The sequence below is a fragment of the Antechinus flavipes genome, chromosome 4 (assembly GCF_016432865.1).
Source record: "Antechinus flavipes isolate AdamAnt ecotype Samford, QLD, Australia chromosome 4, AdamAnt_v2, whole genome shotgun sequence".
In the NCBI taxonomy this organism is placed as follows: Eukaryota; Metazoa; Chordata; class Mammalia; order Dasyuromorphia; family Dasyuridae; genus Antechinus; species Antechinus flavipes.
The window spans coordinates 70,372,115-70,388,341 of record NC_067401.1 but is presented as its reverse complement, the minus strand read 5'-3'; the positions used below and the strand labels follow the sequence as shown (position 1 = coordinate 70,388,341).

The window sequence follows — 16,227 nt, the reverse complement described above, 5'->3', positions numbered from 1 at the left end:
GGGGTGGGCCCCGGGTTGGGGCAGCATCCCGCCCGGCACTGCAGCCTGCTATTATGCTCAGAACTATGAAGGGAATTCCAGACGCAGAGAAGCTTCGTACCAGGAGGCCCAGTCCCAGAGGGCGGAGGGGCTGGAGGCGGGACCCTAGTGCGCGCGTGGCGAAGGCGGCGGCGGCGGCGGCGGCAGCGACAGCGCCCACTCCCCCACCTCCTCGCCGCGGAGCCGCTGCTCTTCCCCCCCCCCCAACCCCACCCCCACCCCCACCCCCACCCGCCCCAGCTGCCCGGCCCTGTCGCGCTCCGCTCGGCTCTTTCCGCCGCCGCCTCTCGCTGGCCCGTGCGCTCCGGCACCTTCGGCAATTTCCGTCGGGCCGCGGCCGCCATTTTCTCGCTGCTAGTGTGTCTCGCTGGCTGCGCCGCTCGGTCCTTCTCAGCGGAGCTTTGTCCAGTTCGGCAATGGACGGGTACGTAGCCCGGCCAGCGCGGAGTTGGCGGCGGGTGGGACGGAGGGACGCGGAGCCGGGAGCCGGCCTGGGGTTCTCTCCATCCCCCCTCCGGCGGGGCCCCGGCCGGAGAGCCTGCGGCTGCCCCTCCCCGACCCGGGCTGCCGTTAGTCTCCCTCCCACCCCCCCACCCCCCCGCCCCCCCGCCCCCCCGCCCCCCCGCCCTAGAGCACACACCCCTCCTCCTCTTCCTCCCCGGGCGGGCTGGGGGCGGCCGGGCCGGGGAGGGGGCCGCCTGGGGCCCAGCTGGCCCCGGCGGCGCCCCGGGGCGGGAGCCCTTCAGAGCCGGGAGGGCGGCCGTGGCGGCGGAGGTGGGAGGGAGAAAGGGAGGTAGCCGTCAGCCTCGGCCCGAGCCGCGGGGCCTCGTAGACTCGGAGAGCGGCCCGGGCCTGGCGCGGCGTACGAGGCCTGAGCCTGCGGTGGGGGTGGGGGCAGGCGCGGCCATCAGTCCTCCCCGAGCTAAGGCCCGCGGCGCCGCTCGCCTGGAGGGAGATGCCCGCGGTCGACAGGGAGCGGGGCCGACACCGCCACTGCCTCTGCCGCCGAGCTCCACAGCGGCGTGTTGGGGAGCTGGGGCGGGAGGCGGGCGGAGAGAGAGAGAGGGAGGGAGGGAGGAAGGAGGAGGGGAGAACGGCGCGGAGGAGAGCCGAGCAGAGGAGGGGGAGGGCAGATGTCAGCCTCCTTTGTTTTCACCCGGGTCTGGTGGGGTGGGAGTTGGGGGGGGGGTGGGAGACCGCCTGAAGACCCCCTTTTGTAGGAGCGCCCCGACGCTTCTCCGGCTGGGCCATAGGGCGCCCAGAAACCAGCTTCTCCGAGAAAGGAGAAGGTTTGCAGCAAGCAATCAGCCCCCGAATAGGCAGGGGCCCTGCAGCCGTGGCAGAAGCCTAGTCTGGGAGAGTACACGCTAGGCCCGCTTTGTAAGAGCTGATGGCGAATGGACCTCTTCAGAAAAGTGTGGCTCCCTTAAGAACCCACTAGCTTCACCCCCAACTCAGGCAGCAACCAAGGTGGAGAACAAACACCATTTCTAGTGTCTTACTCTTTGTATCTTCTGTAAACACCAGAAGGCTTACAGCCTTGAGTGGAAAAGATCATTTAGTGTATTTTTAGAAAGGTGGTCCTCAATAACAGGAATTGGTGGGGCCCATTTTCCGTTTTAAGTTGGCAAAATGCCTTTGTAGCAAGAAGCTCATTTGAAAGGGGGGGGGGCAGAGAAGATATAGAGGAATTTCCCTGGGTTAGAGCTTTTCATAAAGAAAAAGTTTGCTTTGGCTAGATATTAAGGGACGAGGTTATTCATGAAATTATTTTTAGGGGCAGGAGGGACCTTATGCTGCCTTCCAATACAATTTTATTTTACAGATTAAGAAACTGAGACCTAGAGAGATTAAGTGATTTGTCCTCTGAGATTAGGTAATAAGGTTGGGAGTGAGTTGCAGAACTCATGAATCCTACTAAAGTGCTCTTTCAACTACACATTTGATTTAATAAATATTTTTAAGCCAAAAGTTACATAGTAGCATAATGCAGAATATCTGTATAGTTTGTTTTGTCATTAAAGCATCACACCAAAGATACTAGCCTGATTGTCATTAGTAACACTTCTTAGAAATGATCTCTGTTCAGTGAAGTAGATTTATGTTTATACTGGAAGATTGCCCCTCCCCATCTGTTTTTATTTTATTTTTGTCCCTGTAATAAAATTTCGAAACTCTTATGGATTGTAAATTCATTGTAGAAATTTTAAAAAAGGTAACAGTGTAATTTATGAAAGACTATCAAAATGTTAAAGATTTTAAATTTTTCTTTACAGCATTGTCACTGATGTTGCAGTTGGAGTGAAGGTAGGATGTGAACTTGGATGAAAATTACTAATGTGAAAATATTTTGTGGTGTTATTGAAATACATTATTTTCCCAATATAAGCTGTTTTCATTTGATGATTGTAAGAACACAGTTTAACTATTCAAATCTATGTAAAACTCAACTAACCAAATGTTTTTATGTGGATGTTTAAATAAGAAAGTTAGTTTTTTTTTTTTTTTTTTGAGAAGTTGAGTTTCATTATTTGATCTTTTGTGAGTTCATAGGGAAAGGCTGTGTAACTCCAAGAAGCTACAATACTGATTGAGTTAGACAACTGACAGCTTATTTGAAAGTATTCTTCCCACAATCCTAGGCTTGGTAATACAACTCCATGAAGAGCTTATAGTTTCAGTACTCTCAAGACATAAATAAAATCTTTTATAATTAATCTTAAAATAATTTGTTCTCAGCAAGTTAAGTACATTGAAAATCAATTTAATAGCTTTCTTTATAAAGAAGGAATAGAATGTTTTTAAGACACAACAAAGTTCTGGAGGAGTCAATTGTGATTTTGAAGCTAACAGCTAGTTTGTCTTAAAGGGGAAGGTCAATATTATTTGTTTGAGTTTCTTTATGGTATACAACTAAAAGCACTTTGTACATTTGAAAATTTGATTCATATTAATTTTAAAATTCTGACTTGCTAGGATGCCTGCAATCCTTGCTACTGGGAGAGGCTGAGGTCAGGTGGATCTCTTGAGTTGGGAATTCAGAGCTGCAGTAGTGATAAAGCCAATGGGATATCTGCACTAGATTTGGCACCAATATAGAGATTCAGGAGGCAAGAACCTTCCTAAGTCAGGCCAGATAGGAACATTCTTTCTCAAATAAAATCTGTCTTAATAGTTCTATCAGATAGTATTATGTATTACAGAAAGACTCTTCAGCCAGAAAAGAATGTAGAATTTAATAGTTAAGGTAAACACATGCAAATAAATGAACTCCTGAGTATGTGTATTGTATATGAAAATTAATGATAGAAACAAGAACATAAACAACTAACTCTCAAAAACATAAGACTATGTAGATCTTGTAGTTTATCTTGAGGTTTTTATTAACAGAAGAATCTTCCTGTCAGCAGGTTACCTCTAGAATTGATGGAACCTAAAGGATGGGAGGAAGGGGGGATAACAGTCTGTTTAACCTATTTTACTCTTTCTCTTAGTTCATTTGATTTGGGGGTTGACCTCAACTTTGTGGTCATGTGATTAGGAATGGAGGATACCAAAAGCAGCAATTTAGCAGAGTAGTTATAAAAAAGAATGTGATTCTATTCCCCAGTAAAGGGTTAAAACTTTGCTGGTTTCAAGTCTAATACTCTTGAATAGAAATATTTAGGTATTTATGTACAAGGAATATAAATAGATGCTACCAGATTTTTAACCAGCATACTAGAATTGATTCATCCACATTATTGTTACATATATATATATTTATTTTGATGATGATGATGATGATGCCATTGTCCAAAATGATATTGTAACCTTTCTAAGGATTATGTTCTGAGTCTTTGCCATCCCTGGCCTTCAGGAATAGCAAATATTTCTTTAAAGATGAATTTGATATTTGGAAACAGGCAAAATTTTTTCAGACCAAGTCTTATTTATGTATAAAATAGCAATTTTCTTGTTAGGTCATGTTAACAAACTCTTAAAATATTTCCAAAAAATTTCAGGATAGAAATTAGACCTGTGATTTCATGGAATAGGGAACTCTCCAATACAGGTTGTCACCTTCTGCAATTCATATTCGTGGAGAATTGCTTTGAGCGTTGAGAAGTTGTGACTTGCCCAGGGTCACACAGCCAATATGTATTAGAGGTTGTATTTCATGAAGGCTTCCTGGCTTTGGATCTGGCAAAAGTTCTGATGTTTTGAACAGTGAGCAACATCAGTAAAATCATGTTTCACTGTGACTACTTGAAAGTCAACAATCCTTTGTATAAGCTGTGTTGTATTTAACTAGTCTCACTGCATTATAGTCACACTTTATATATGCCAAATATTTGAAATGAGGGTAATTATAAAGAAGTTTGGCACTCACTGAAGCTTTTAGGGTAACTTTAGCTGTTTTTAAAAATTTAACTAATCTGAATGTTCTTCATGAAAGTTTTGCACTGAATTTTGAAAGAGGGGAGAGATAAGATTTGAACAAGGATATGTTGAGGGGCTGGTTAAACATATAGTTTATTAGATGGAAAGATTTAAGCATATTTTAGATTAAAAAAAATCTCTTTGCCTACCGTGCAAAGATAGACATAACAGATTCTAACATGGAGAAAGTAAAATATAAAATTAAGGAAAAGAGCAAGGGGACATTAAAGGGGGTCATAAAGCCCTATAAATCAGGGTTTCTAACTTATTTGGGGAGGATGGAGGAAGGAGAGCAGTAGGGATCTGTAGCTGAGATTTGAGATTGTAATATTCATGATCAAAATGAACCTTGAAGGAGATAATTTTTATTGCACTTTGTAGGAGATATCAGAATGAGACTGGAGGCTTGGAAATGAATACTTTTTAATACTTTGGAAGTAACTTGTATTATTAATATTAGTGAGTATAGAGAGTAAATGATGGAGCTGAGGAAATATGAAGAGGTACAGCAGGGAAATAGTGATGCATTATAAATGAAGCATGTTAAGAGTTGAGAAGGGTCAAGGAATTGAAATTTGGAGAAGGCAAAAGTTAATGTCTTTTCTGAAAGTGGAATAAATTAATGGACCTCATTTAAGACATATTTCTAAGATGACTTGTCCTACACATAAATTTAAACTTGGAGAAAAGGTAAGAAATCAAGATTTAAAATCAAAGGATCTTAGATTTGGAGTAGTAAGTAGTAAGTGTAGAAACTCCTCAGTTTTTTTTTTTTGTTTGTTTTTTTTTTGAGAAATATAAATATAGCCTTTACCATATAACCAGGTGACTTTTGGGAAGAAATTTTTGAATATTGGACAAATCTGCATCTGAGATTTGAGGAATGGTCACAGCTAATAGAGGAAAAGAATCCAACACACAAGATTCAGAATGAATCGTTAAAGCGGTTTGAGAAAATATCTAATAATATGTTGTCTCTAAAACTGAAGCTTTACTTGGCTTATGTTAGCTTCCTGAAATTGCAGTTTGGTGGAAAATGTGCAAATAAAACATCAAAAATAATTCCTAATCCTTTTCACTTCAGGTTTTTACCTTTGATAATGCAGATGGTTGAATAATTAAGACCATGGTTTAATTCTTTACAGGTGTAATGCATCTGAGTTTTACAGCTGGGGAAAATTTGCTGAGATAATATTTAATCTTTACGTTTTTGTAAATTTGATCTAATTATGCCCTCATTTACTGGATGTCTTTTCTTTATATTGGTTGAGGAGAGGGGAGGGTGGAGATGTAGGATAAGAAAAAATATTCCCTATGTTTGTATACAATAGATATGCTGAATTTCATCAGGACAGATTTGTTTAATTCTTTATTCTTGTAAATTAATTTGCAAAGTAAAAGTTATTTGGTCTTCCATTTGTAATACTGCTATTTTGCCAGTACGAAATGCTTACACATATGCTTATTGGGGGAGGGAGGGGGGGTGTATGAGAACATCAGTATTTGACAGGTACATGGTAATTTAATCATCCTATTATTTATAGTAAAATTATTAAAAGTGCTGAGAACAAATCTTCCTTTCATGAATAACTTAATTCAAGTTTTTTCCCACCCAAAAAATTTCTCATTGTACATTGCTAATAATTTCTAATGTTTGTAAAATCTTTTTGGCTATTTCTAAATTGTTTTGCATTTGAGGTGGTTAAAGTGAGAAATTCTCAAAGTTGAAAACATTTTTATGCTTAATTATAAAATGAATAAGTGGACATTCCAAAGACTTTCCATGAACAGCATGCTCAGGCTAAATGCCAGTGTATGGTCCCTTTTTTTGGTAATGTGTCAGATTCCTGTAGGTATGCTTTTTACTTTCAGTTGCAGAAGATTATGTCCATCTGTTAAAAACACTTTTTTTTTTTTTTTTTAACAAGCAAAATATTCTGACTTTGAATATAGATTAGGAGTGAAAGGGATTAGGTGTCTTTGAAAACAAACTTGAAAAGATGAACTAGTTCTCTCCCTAATCTTTTGATATTGGAGTGGTTGAGGTTGATTACAGCTAGGAAGTCAATGAGAAGGAAGCAACATACAGGGTTAGAGTTGGTAATGAGGTGTATATATAGTACTTTTCAAATGTCATTTAATTTTAATCAAGATGGGGTAGGTATCAGTATTTTCTTAAAAGGAGGAAACAGATGACCTGCCATTGTAATCCTGATAAAATATTAAGTGCTAAAATCAGGATCTAAACCCAAGTCTTGATTTTCAAGTCCATTATTCTGTTCTTTACATTTCATTGAGAAAGATGTGTGGGGGATTTGAGAGGAAAGATGCAAAATAGTCATAAAGAAAATTTCAGGAAAATTTACATGATAGAGAATTTAGGATACTGAAGATGGGTAATACTGCATTTTGCCCCTTTTGACAATATATGGCAAAAAGAATCTCAGGCCTTAAGGACCACTAGTTGGAGAGGCAATTGAAAATCCATAGAGTTAACTTTAATGTTATATAAATGGCTTGGGATGGATCTTATTTATCATAATTGACTGTATTTGATGACAGATTTAAGCTTCCAGATACACAAGATGGGTACCAGAGGTGGGTCTCCTTGGAATCGTTGCCAGCAGCAGCCTTGGCAGATACAGCTGTTTGCCATATTTTTAGGGGGAGAAAGTCAGGGAGAGATGTGCTGTAGAAGTTCCATTTTAGAGTGCTGTGTTATATGACTCTTCTTTTCCTAGAACTGTTTAGCTCTGATGAATTAAGAATCAAAGATAATTCTTCAATTCCTTGGGTAGGAAAAAAGGGGGTGGAAAATATGTACTACTACTTGGAATTCAAGTACTTCTCATAACCTTATTTGAGAAGATTGTTAGGAGATATCCCAGCAGTGATCACTGGGACATTGAAATCTTAATTTGGCAGGCAGAGGAAGTTAAAGGTAGTTAGGTTGTTACACTAATTAACTACTTAAAGGTGACAAGGAAAGCTTAAGGAAAGAATATAGACAGAATAATGGAGGGTAAGAGTAAGAGCTTTTAGAGATGCATATATTTCCTGCCTTTGTTATTTAAGCATTATGTTTATAGAAACAAAGTTTAGGCCCTGATGAAACAGCTATATGTTTGTAGTTCTGTGTTTTGCATTTAGATGACGAAATACCTCAGTAAATAGGTGCCTTTGACAAGCTCTCATTCCTGGAATGTACTTCTTACATTGGCCTCTTAGAATCCCCAGTATCAAAACTCAGGTCAATTACTTCATTCTGCCTGGGACCTTCCCTGATATTCTGCTTCTTTGCCTGTCAGCTATTAGACTCTTGCTGCTCTACCTCCCTCTTTACTTTGTATTTTTTTCATATGGAATATATGTGTGCCTGCTGTTATAAAATGTAAACTGTTTGAAGGCTAGGGTTGTTTTGATCATTCAGTAGTCATTTATTAATGCATATTTTTTTTCTGAGAGTACAATACAATACCAAAAAAGAAAACAATCCCTTGTGTTAAGGGTTCTCTTACATTCTTTTTGGGAGACTATATTAGTATATGGAATAAATGCAAAAGATATATGTAGTTATATCTGTGGTAATTAGGGAGAAGAGGGTACTAGCAGCAGTTGGGGGATCAGAAAATTCAGCTTTGTGTGAAATGTAGTGAAAAGAGGTATGTCTTATAAGGATTCTATGAAGCATAAGTGAGGGGAGGCATGCATTTTATGCAAAGAGTCAGAGATGGGAGAAAATACGGAATACTTTGTGTGACGGTAAGCCAATTTGGTTAGATCATAACATGAGAAGTTGAGTAATATATAATGAGGTTTGAAAGATAAACTAAGGCCATATTGAAAGTCTTGAAAAATCAAAGGAAAGCCACTGGAATTTGAGAAGGGTAGAGAAATAACATCTCTTCTTATGGAAAAGTATTTGGTGTCTCTTTGGAGGATATCCTCAATGTAACACATAGATGTGCTGAAATGATTTTTTTGGATTTTTTTTTTAACTGTAATAAATCTGAATTATTTCCTGAGAGAACTGGAGAAAGAATCCATATCATTTGGACAGTCTCCTGGACCATTTAATTGATATGTAATGTATACTAAATTTTCCTGACCAGTATCAGACATATCTTTTAAATCTGTAATGGCAACATACAGATCCTCCTTATCCACAACCCTTCAGGTCTAACCTTCTTGATCCTTCTTGCACAGCTTTCCTGTTTCATTAGTAATACAATTCATAGTTTAACTGCTAAGAACATACATACTCACTCCAACCTTTAATATATTCTCTAGAGCAGGGGTCCTCAAACTATGGCCCTGGACCAGATGCAGCAGCTGAGGACATTTATTCCCCCTCACCCCAGGCTATGAAGTTTCTTTATTTAAAGGCCCACAAAACAAAGTTTTTTGTTTTTACTATAGTCTGGCCCTCCAACAGTCTGAGGGACAGTGAACTGGCCCTCTATTTAAAAAGTTTGAGGACCCCTGCGAGTCTAGAGAGTCTCCCTAATTTTCTGCTTTTTACTCCATAATTTTGGAGCAATTTACTCCATAAATTACTCCAATAAATTTACTCCATAATGTCCTTTGGTCAGTTTTTATTTTCCTTGCCATCGTAACAAGTGTTGCTTTGGCTAGGAAGCATGATGAAACCTTCATTAACTGAGGGTTTTTTTGATAATGTGAACTTGTTAATATAGTAATAATGAAAATTAAAGGAAAGATACTGCAGAGAATAATTCTGTAGCTAAAGTCAAGGAAATGCCAATGTCCAAGTGAGTGAGCTTCTATTTCAACTGCTCATTTTATTCCCTCAACCCCCTTTTCCTGCCCCCCAGTAATTAATCCTCTTAATAGCTTCTCAATCAATACTGTTCTATTCATTATTGTCCATCTTATATTGTGTTTCTGTAGATCCTTCCCTTGATTTTACTAGTCAGAAACTCTACTGAGGCATTCTTTCAATATAAACCTATAAGCCATTTTCTTTACAATCATTACTGAAAAGTATTTTACCTGAAGTGCTTTCTGATAGTGGAGCAATTCTTCTTGAACTTTTAAGAAAGAATGCCCTTCAATATCAAAGGTGGTGGAAAGGTTAAATTTGGATTTGTAATAGGAACAAAGTCTCTATGAAATACATATTTGTGTATGTGTGTATCTGTATATGAAGAGAGTGAGAGAGTGCAAGTGAGAATTTCTATTTGTTAGGTTTAGGTTTGGTGCTATCCATTTCACTAATATCCTGCGTTAGTTTCTGTTCTAATTCCGTTATCATCATTGCTTTTGTCATATTTTTGTGTGTTTCACATTTGTCTATACATGTTTGTGTTCCATGTCTTATATTGTAGAAGAGTTTGAATGTGAAGGGAAAAATAAGAGAAGAAAAATTTATTTTTATTTTTTTTTCATTTGTATTTAAAATGGAGTTCTTATAACTGAAGAAAAAGCTAGCAAAAATTAAAAATAAAGGTTATGAGAGAATAAAGGAGGAGGTGGTTTTACTTTATGCCAGTATTTTGGCAGTAATTCACACCATTCTCCATGTGGTCTCAAATTACTGGTTGAACTGGAGAATGAGAGAGAGAAGAATCAGGCTGAGCCAGGAAGTGGTTGCTGCTGTCAGCAACAACTCAGGAAGTCTTTACTTGTCAGATGATTTAGAATTAGAAAGTTATTATGTTACTCATGGGATATAATGTGATTATGCTAGTATTTCTTGATCTTCCTATTCAAATATTAGATATGGATTGGTGACTGGCCACATTTGGCTTATGACAAATGTGTTGGGTTATTTCTGGCAGTAATATAGTTAATGAAGAGACAGAAGTGAATTTGAAGGTAGCAAACAAGGAAGCATTATTGCCATTGTGCAAAAAGAAAACAAAATAGGAATTTGTGGTGGGGGAGGAAACTTGAATTTTGGGATTTTCACAATTTGGAGATTAGATCTTCACCTGCTGGAAAAAGATGAAATTTTAAGGTCAAGGTAGTGATAACTTTTTGTGGAGATAGCTATCCCATGAGTTAAAACAAGAATGATGCAACTAAATAATAGTATTTATAGACATGATAAGATATTTGCAAAGGGCTCTCTACTTAAAGGAAAGTCAGGTTGAGTTTTGGGTTTCAAACATGATTCATAAAGAATATAGATTCAAAATTATAGAGTAGAATTGAACATCCGAAATGATTAATAAATAAGTTTAAAAAGAGGGAGGTGTTTTGGTTACTTCATAGCTTGTAAAAAGTTAGGGAGAAAGATTGGAAAAATAGCAAAAGATAATCATCAGGAGGCTGTGGCATTTTTGGAGTTGTGAAGTTTTAAGAGCCCAGTTGAAATTTGCAAAACATATTCTCCCTTTTTCTCTATAAAGAGTATTTTATTTTTCAAATACATATATAGTTTTCAACATTCATTTTTTTTAAGACTTTGTATTCTAATTTTTTTCTCTCCCCCGTCCCTGACAGCAAACAATGTAATACAGATTAAACAAAAACATATTCTCTAACGTGTTAAAAAAGTTAGCCTACTGTATTATGTAGTTTTAGTCTCCATCTTTCTTGATTTCTTTGTAGTATTTGACATTTGACACTTCTAGACACTCTCTTCTTGAATTTTTATGACACTGCTCTCTTACTCTTCTTTCTGACTCTTTCCTCAGTCATTTTTGTAGAAGTGTTATCCATGTTCTGCCACATGTGTGGGTATATCCCAGAGCTGTGCCATGATTTCTTTTTTTTTTTTTTTTAATACTTTTTCTTAATTCATGGATTCACTTACCATCTTTATGCAGATAACTTCTAAGTCTATATATCTAGCCTTCGTCTCTTGAATCATCCTCTATCTGTTCAGTATTTGAAACTGGATACTATGTTGCCATGCCAAACTCAGCATCTTTTCCCCTAAATTAAACCTTCCTCCTTAATTGCCCATTTGTGTCATAGGTATCTTGGTTCTTTGTTTTGATAGGTTCAAAACCTCAGGAGTCATCCTTGATTCTTCCTTTCCAACATTGTCAATTCTGTCTTCAACACATCTTTTACATCCTTAGATAGTGACTTGATTATCACATCTTCATTTTTTCCATATTAAAAGATGTAGCTTGCTTCATTATTATTGCCAATATGACCTTATACAAGTTACTTAAATTCTCTGAGTCACATCTGTAAGAGGAAGAAGTTGGGCAAACAGATCTCCAAGGTCCTTTCCATCTACAGATGGGTAATCTGTGATCGCATGCTTAATGTATATGAACCTGAACTCATCTTACTCCTTTGCTTTTTTTCCCCTTCTGATTACCTTAATCTTATTGCTGATACCAATAATCTCTCCAGCTATTCAGCCTTAACTTTTTACAATGCTGCTTCTACTTGTAGGAGCTTATAATGTAGTAGATAATTTTATTTCACTTATCCTTTTAGGCAGAAGTCCTGTGAGTTCTACCATTTGGAATAGTTTTCATCTGTTTTCTCCATTATTCCTAATCCACTTTAGTTAGGGCTGAACTATTGAAATAACCTATCCATCTCTTCATATCCTTTCCATTCTCCCTCTGATCCATCCTATATACCACTGACAAAATTATTTCTCAAATGAATGACTGTGAATTAGCTACTATTAGATTGTGAGATTCTTTAGTGTAGGAGCTGATTTTTACCTCTTTTTATATCTCCAGCGCTTAGCACAGTGCCTGGCTTATATAGTAGGTGATTAATAAATGTTTATTGACTGACTGACCCATTCTGCTTCCCTTCTTAAACTACTTAAGTGCTTTTGACTATCAAGCACACTGTTCACGATTTTTCTATTGATTATTGTAATCAGTTAAAATAAAAATTGAGCATATACTTTCATTATGCTTTTATTGTGGCAATGTGCATAATGGGTAAAGGAATGAAGAAAATAATCATCTTTTAAGAAAAATATTAAAGTAATGAGCAGCACATAAAAATATTAATTTAATATTAAAAAGAACTATTAAGCACACTCAGTGGGCAGAGAATTACACAATTTATATTGACTTTAATAATATCTCTGAGGGGCCATTGTGACATAATGATAGGAAATTGGCCTTGAAGCCAGGAAGACCTTAGTTAATAAATCCTGCCTCTGACATATTGGCTGTATGACCCTGCTCAAATAATTTAGTCTTTTCATGCTCCAGATAGGATTCTTAAGTATATATGGCAGAGAAGGTGATAATCTACATTGAATTAGGGAATGTTACTTCATTGGCATTTTCCTATTCCAGTGAAAGCTTAGTCAAATCCTTATACTTATGCATTATTAATTAACACATGTTACATTATGGGGCAGCTAGTTAGATAAAGTGGATAGAGTGCTGGACCTGGAGTCAGGAAGACTTATCTTTCTGAGTTTAAGCATAGCTTCAGACACTAGCTGTGTGATGGTGGCCATGTCCCTTCATTCTATTTGCCTCAGTTTCCTCATCTGTAAATCTGGAGAAGGACATGGCAAACCACTCCAGTGTCTGCCAAGATAACCTTAAATGGTATCAAAGAATCAGACACAATTGAAAACAATTGAACACTGTACTATGCTAAATATTTAAAAAAATATGAGATGAAGATGAAAGTATTTGGTGCTAAAGTCAAATTAGCAGTCTCTGGAGTTTATAATGAAGTGACATGGTCATACTTGTGCTTTAATAAAGTAACTTTGGTGTCTGTGTGGAGAATGGGAGAGAGAATGGGAGAGAAGTTAGGAAGCCAGTTACAGTGGTGGGTGAATTTCTTGGGATAAAATGCTTTGGATGTTTTTATTGTGACAGTAATGCATGTGTATGTATACATGCACAAGTGTGCTTCTATTTGACCTAGACTAATATATATATATACATATATATACATATACATATATACACATATATATATAGAATGCCTGACCTTGCCCAGTGAAATTAAAGTAAGTTGGTTTCACTCACTTTAGTTCTGTCAATTAAGTGCTGAATTATTCTATTCATTCAATTCAGTGCTACTTATTGCTGCCTTTTTCAGTGTTCTTGATTTTGTGGATTTTAAAAATGAATATTGCTTTAAAGAAAGGTGTAAAATTGTGACTTTTAAAGTAACAAAGACATTGTAGCAGCTGTTGGCATAAAGAATTAATACCTTTCAAAGATCATTCAGACCCCAGTGTGAAACAGTGAGAAAAAATCAGTTGCAACAAAATACAGTGGAAGTTTTTGTGAAAATGAAAAACATTGTAAAGAATTTGCAAACTTTTGTTGTGGAACATTGTAATTAATGCTCAGAAAACAAGCAAAGACATTCGGAGGTACCTGGCAACTCCAGGAATTGTTACTGAGGAGTTCCCTATTCTCCTCATTTTAGATGAAGTGGAAGAGTGAGCTGTGGAAGGATTGTGACATCACAGATTTCATTACAACATATGTATCCTCAAACCCACCTATTTTTCAAACCTTTCCATTACTGTGAAGGCATCATCAATGTTCCAAATACACAGGTTCACATGTGTTATCTTTCACTCTCATTCATTCCACAAATCCCATGTTGCCAAATATTGTTGCCGTTATCTCCCCATCTTTTTACATCTGACACATTCTCTCAACTTACACCATCTACCTCTTTGACCTGACTATTAATTACAATAACATTCTACAGTTTTGTGGCAAGTTGTGTGTTAACTAAGGAAAAGTCAGTTACATTTATTGACATACCAAAAAAACCTTAAAACTTTTTACATTTTTAATAAAGCTTTTAATGAGGATAGCCACTAGGTGATAGAGGGAGACAGGGAGTAGGATGAAATTTTCCCAGTGTCATCTGTGTTGCTTCTGTAGATGCCCTAAATGGCAGTTAAATTATAATTGCCTGGGAAGCTAACACTTGACTCAGAAATGAAGAGAGGGGCTGGTAGCATGTACAGTTGGCAAGAGGGGAGCTAAATAAAGGGGGGTAGTGTTAGAAGATAAAGGATAGGTATGGTTGTATTTGAGAGAAGTCTTGTGATTATGGGAATCTTTTTACTTTTTGTTTAGATGATCACAAACTCTTATCAGCAGGTCCTGGCTCCTACTTTGGAGACCAATGGCCTATGTGAATAAATTTTGTTTCAGTCAATCTAACCTTTAAAGAGATCTTTATTATAAGTATATTTAACTTACAAAATTTAACTTCAGATGTTCTTTATTTCACACTTTATGGTCCATAAATCCTATTGTGATACATCCCTTGCTTTTTTTTTTTTTCTTTAGCATAACTACCTTTCCTTCACATTTCTATCTGTTGAAATTTTATACAGTTTTCCAAATTCAGATGAAATACTTCCTTTTCTGTAGGCCTTACCTTAATCGGCATTCTCAAATCTAATGGTTTTTTTTTCCCAGTCTTCATATTTCTCTCCTTCCAGATTGGTTCTTTTTTTCCCCCCCCTGGACTATGTAGAAAAGGTTATTTGACTTTTTTGTTTCATGCTTGGTCTTAATCTTGGTGAATGGGCAGTTATGGCAGTCAAACAGACCTGCTAAAGATAGATCCACAAGATAGATCCACAGCATCCAAGGCCATCTTCAGTCGTCTGGTCTATATCTGGTCACTGGACCTAGATGGATTCTTGAGAAGGGGAGTCTGCTGACCTTGCACAGACCTCCCTCACTTAAATCCAATTCACTTGCATGTCATGGTTCTCTTCAACTTCATGTCCTCTGCTGTTTTTGACACTACTAACTATCCTCTTTTTGTTGTTACTGTCCTCTAGATTTTCATGGCAGTACTCTGTAATCTCATTAGTAATCCATTTCACTTCCCCATACTGTGGATATTTCTCAAAACTCTATCCTGTGTAGTTTACTTTTTATATTGTGCAGATTTCATCTGCATATAATTTTAACTATTACTTCAAGGAAATGTATAAAATTGTGACTTTTAAAGAGCACACTTCAGTTACAATTAAATGGAAACGGTGAAAAAATCAGTTGCAACAAAGTGCCTTCCTTGAATCCTCACCTTTATTCTGTGTTTCCAACTCATTGTTAAATCTTCTCATTTCTATTTTCACATGTATCAAATATGGCTTCTTTCTGCTTATCACCTCTTACCTGCTTTATTGTAATATCCTTATATTTGATTTCTTAGTCTTGTTTCCTCTCCAATCCATCTTCCACATAGAAGCCAAAGTGATTTTCTTAAGCAAGAGGGATAGTATCACCCTTCCTATTTAATAATCTCATTGTTCCCTATTACTTCAAAGTTCAAATATAAATTCCTCTGTTTGCCTTAAAACACTTCATAGCATAGCTTCATCTTACCTTTCTACTCATTATTCCCTTTCTTATACACTGCCCTCTTGCAACACTGCTATCCCTATGACTTTACTCTGATTGTTCTCCATACCTGTAATGCTCTCTTTTCTTATCTTGGTCTCTTAGATTCTGTAGTTTCTCTTCAAGTCTTAGTTCAAGTATTATCTTTGAAAAGAAAGGGAAAACATGTAGGTGACAAAATTGCAAAGTGAACCATTTATAAGAAAATAGGCAAAACCGGACATTGCTTGTACCTAGATTTTGTTTACTTTGTTATACAGCTTAGTATTATCAGAAGTTTTTGTAAATTGGTATTTTTTTTGGTGGGAAATTGTCATTTTTGTGGGAAAGAAAACAATTAAAATGGAAATAAATAGAATGTTCCCCCACCTCCCCTCCCAGATTCCTTAAACAACTAGAATCTCTGTCTCTCACCTATCTTTAAAATCTCTTTAGTAAAACTTTTTCTTAAATGTCAAGA

The 16,227-nt window shown here is 37.5% G+C and overlaps 1 protein-coding gene across 7 annotated transcripts in view; it reads left to right on the top strand.

Annotated features, from left to right (window-relative positions):
• Positions 1 to 289: 289 nt before the first annotated feature.
• PTBP2 (polypyrimidine tract binding protein 2) overlaps positions 290 to 16,227 on the top strand; it is a 109,763-nt gene continuing 93,825 nt past the window's right edge. For 2 of the 7 annotated variants that reach the window (XM_051993286.1, XM_051993284.1), the window contains exons 1-2: positions 290 to 463; positions 2,316 to 2,346. In XM_051993286.1, the coding sequence (XP_051849246.1) occupies positions 456 to 463; positions 2,316 to 2,346 (39 nt within the window). In that variant the 5' untranslated portion in view covers positions 290 to 455. Of the gene's footprint in view, positions 464 to 1,246; positions 1,510 to 2,315; positions 2,347 to 16,227 lie in introns of those variants that run through there. The other 5 variants (XM_051993287.1, XM_051993285.1, XM_051993289.1 and 2 more) reach the window with 4 other exon arrangements.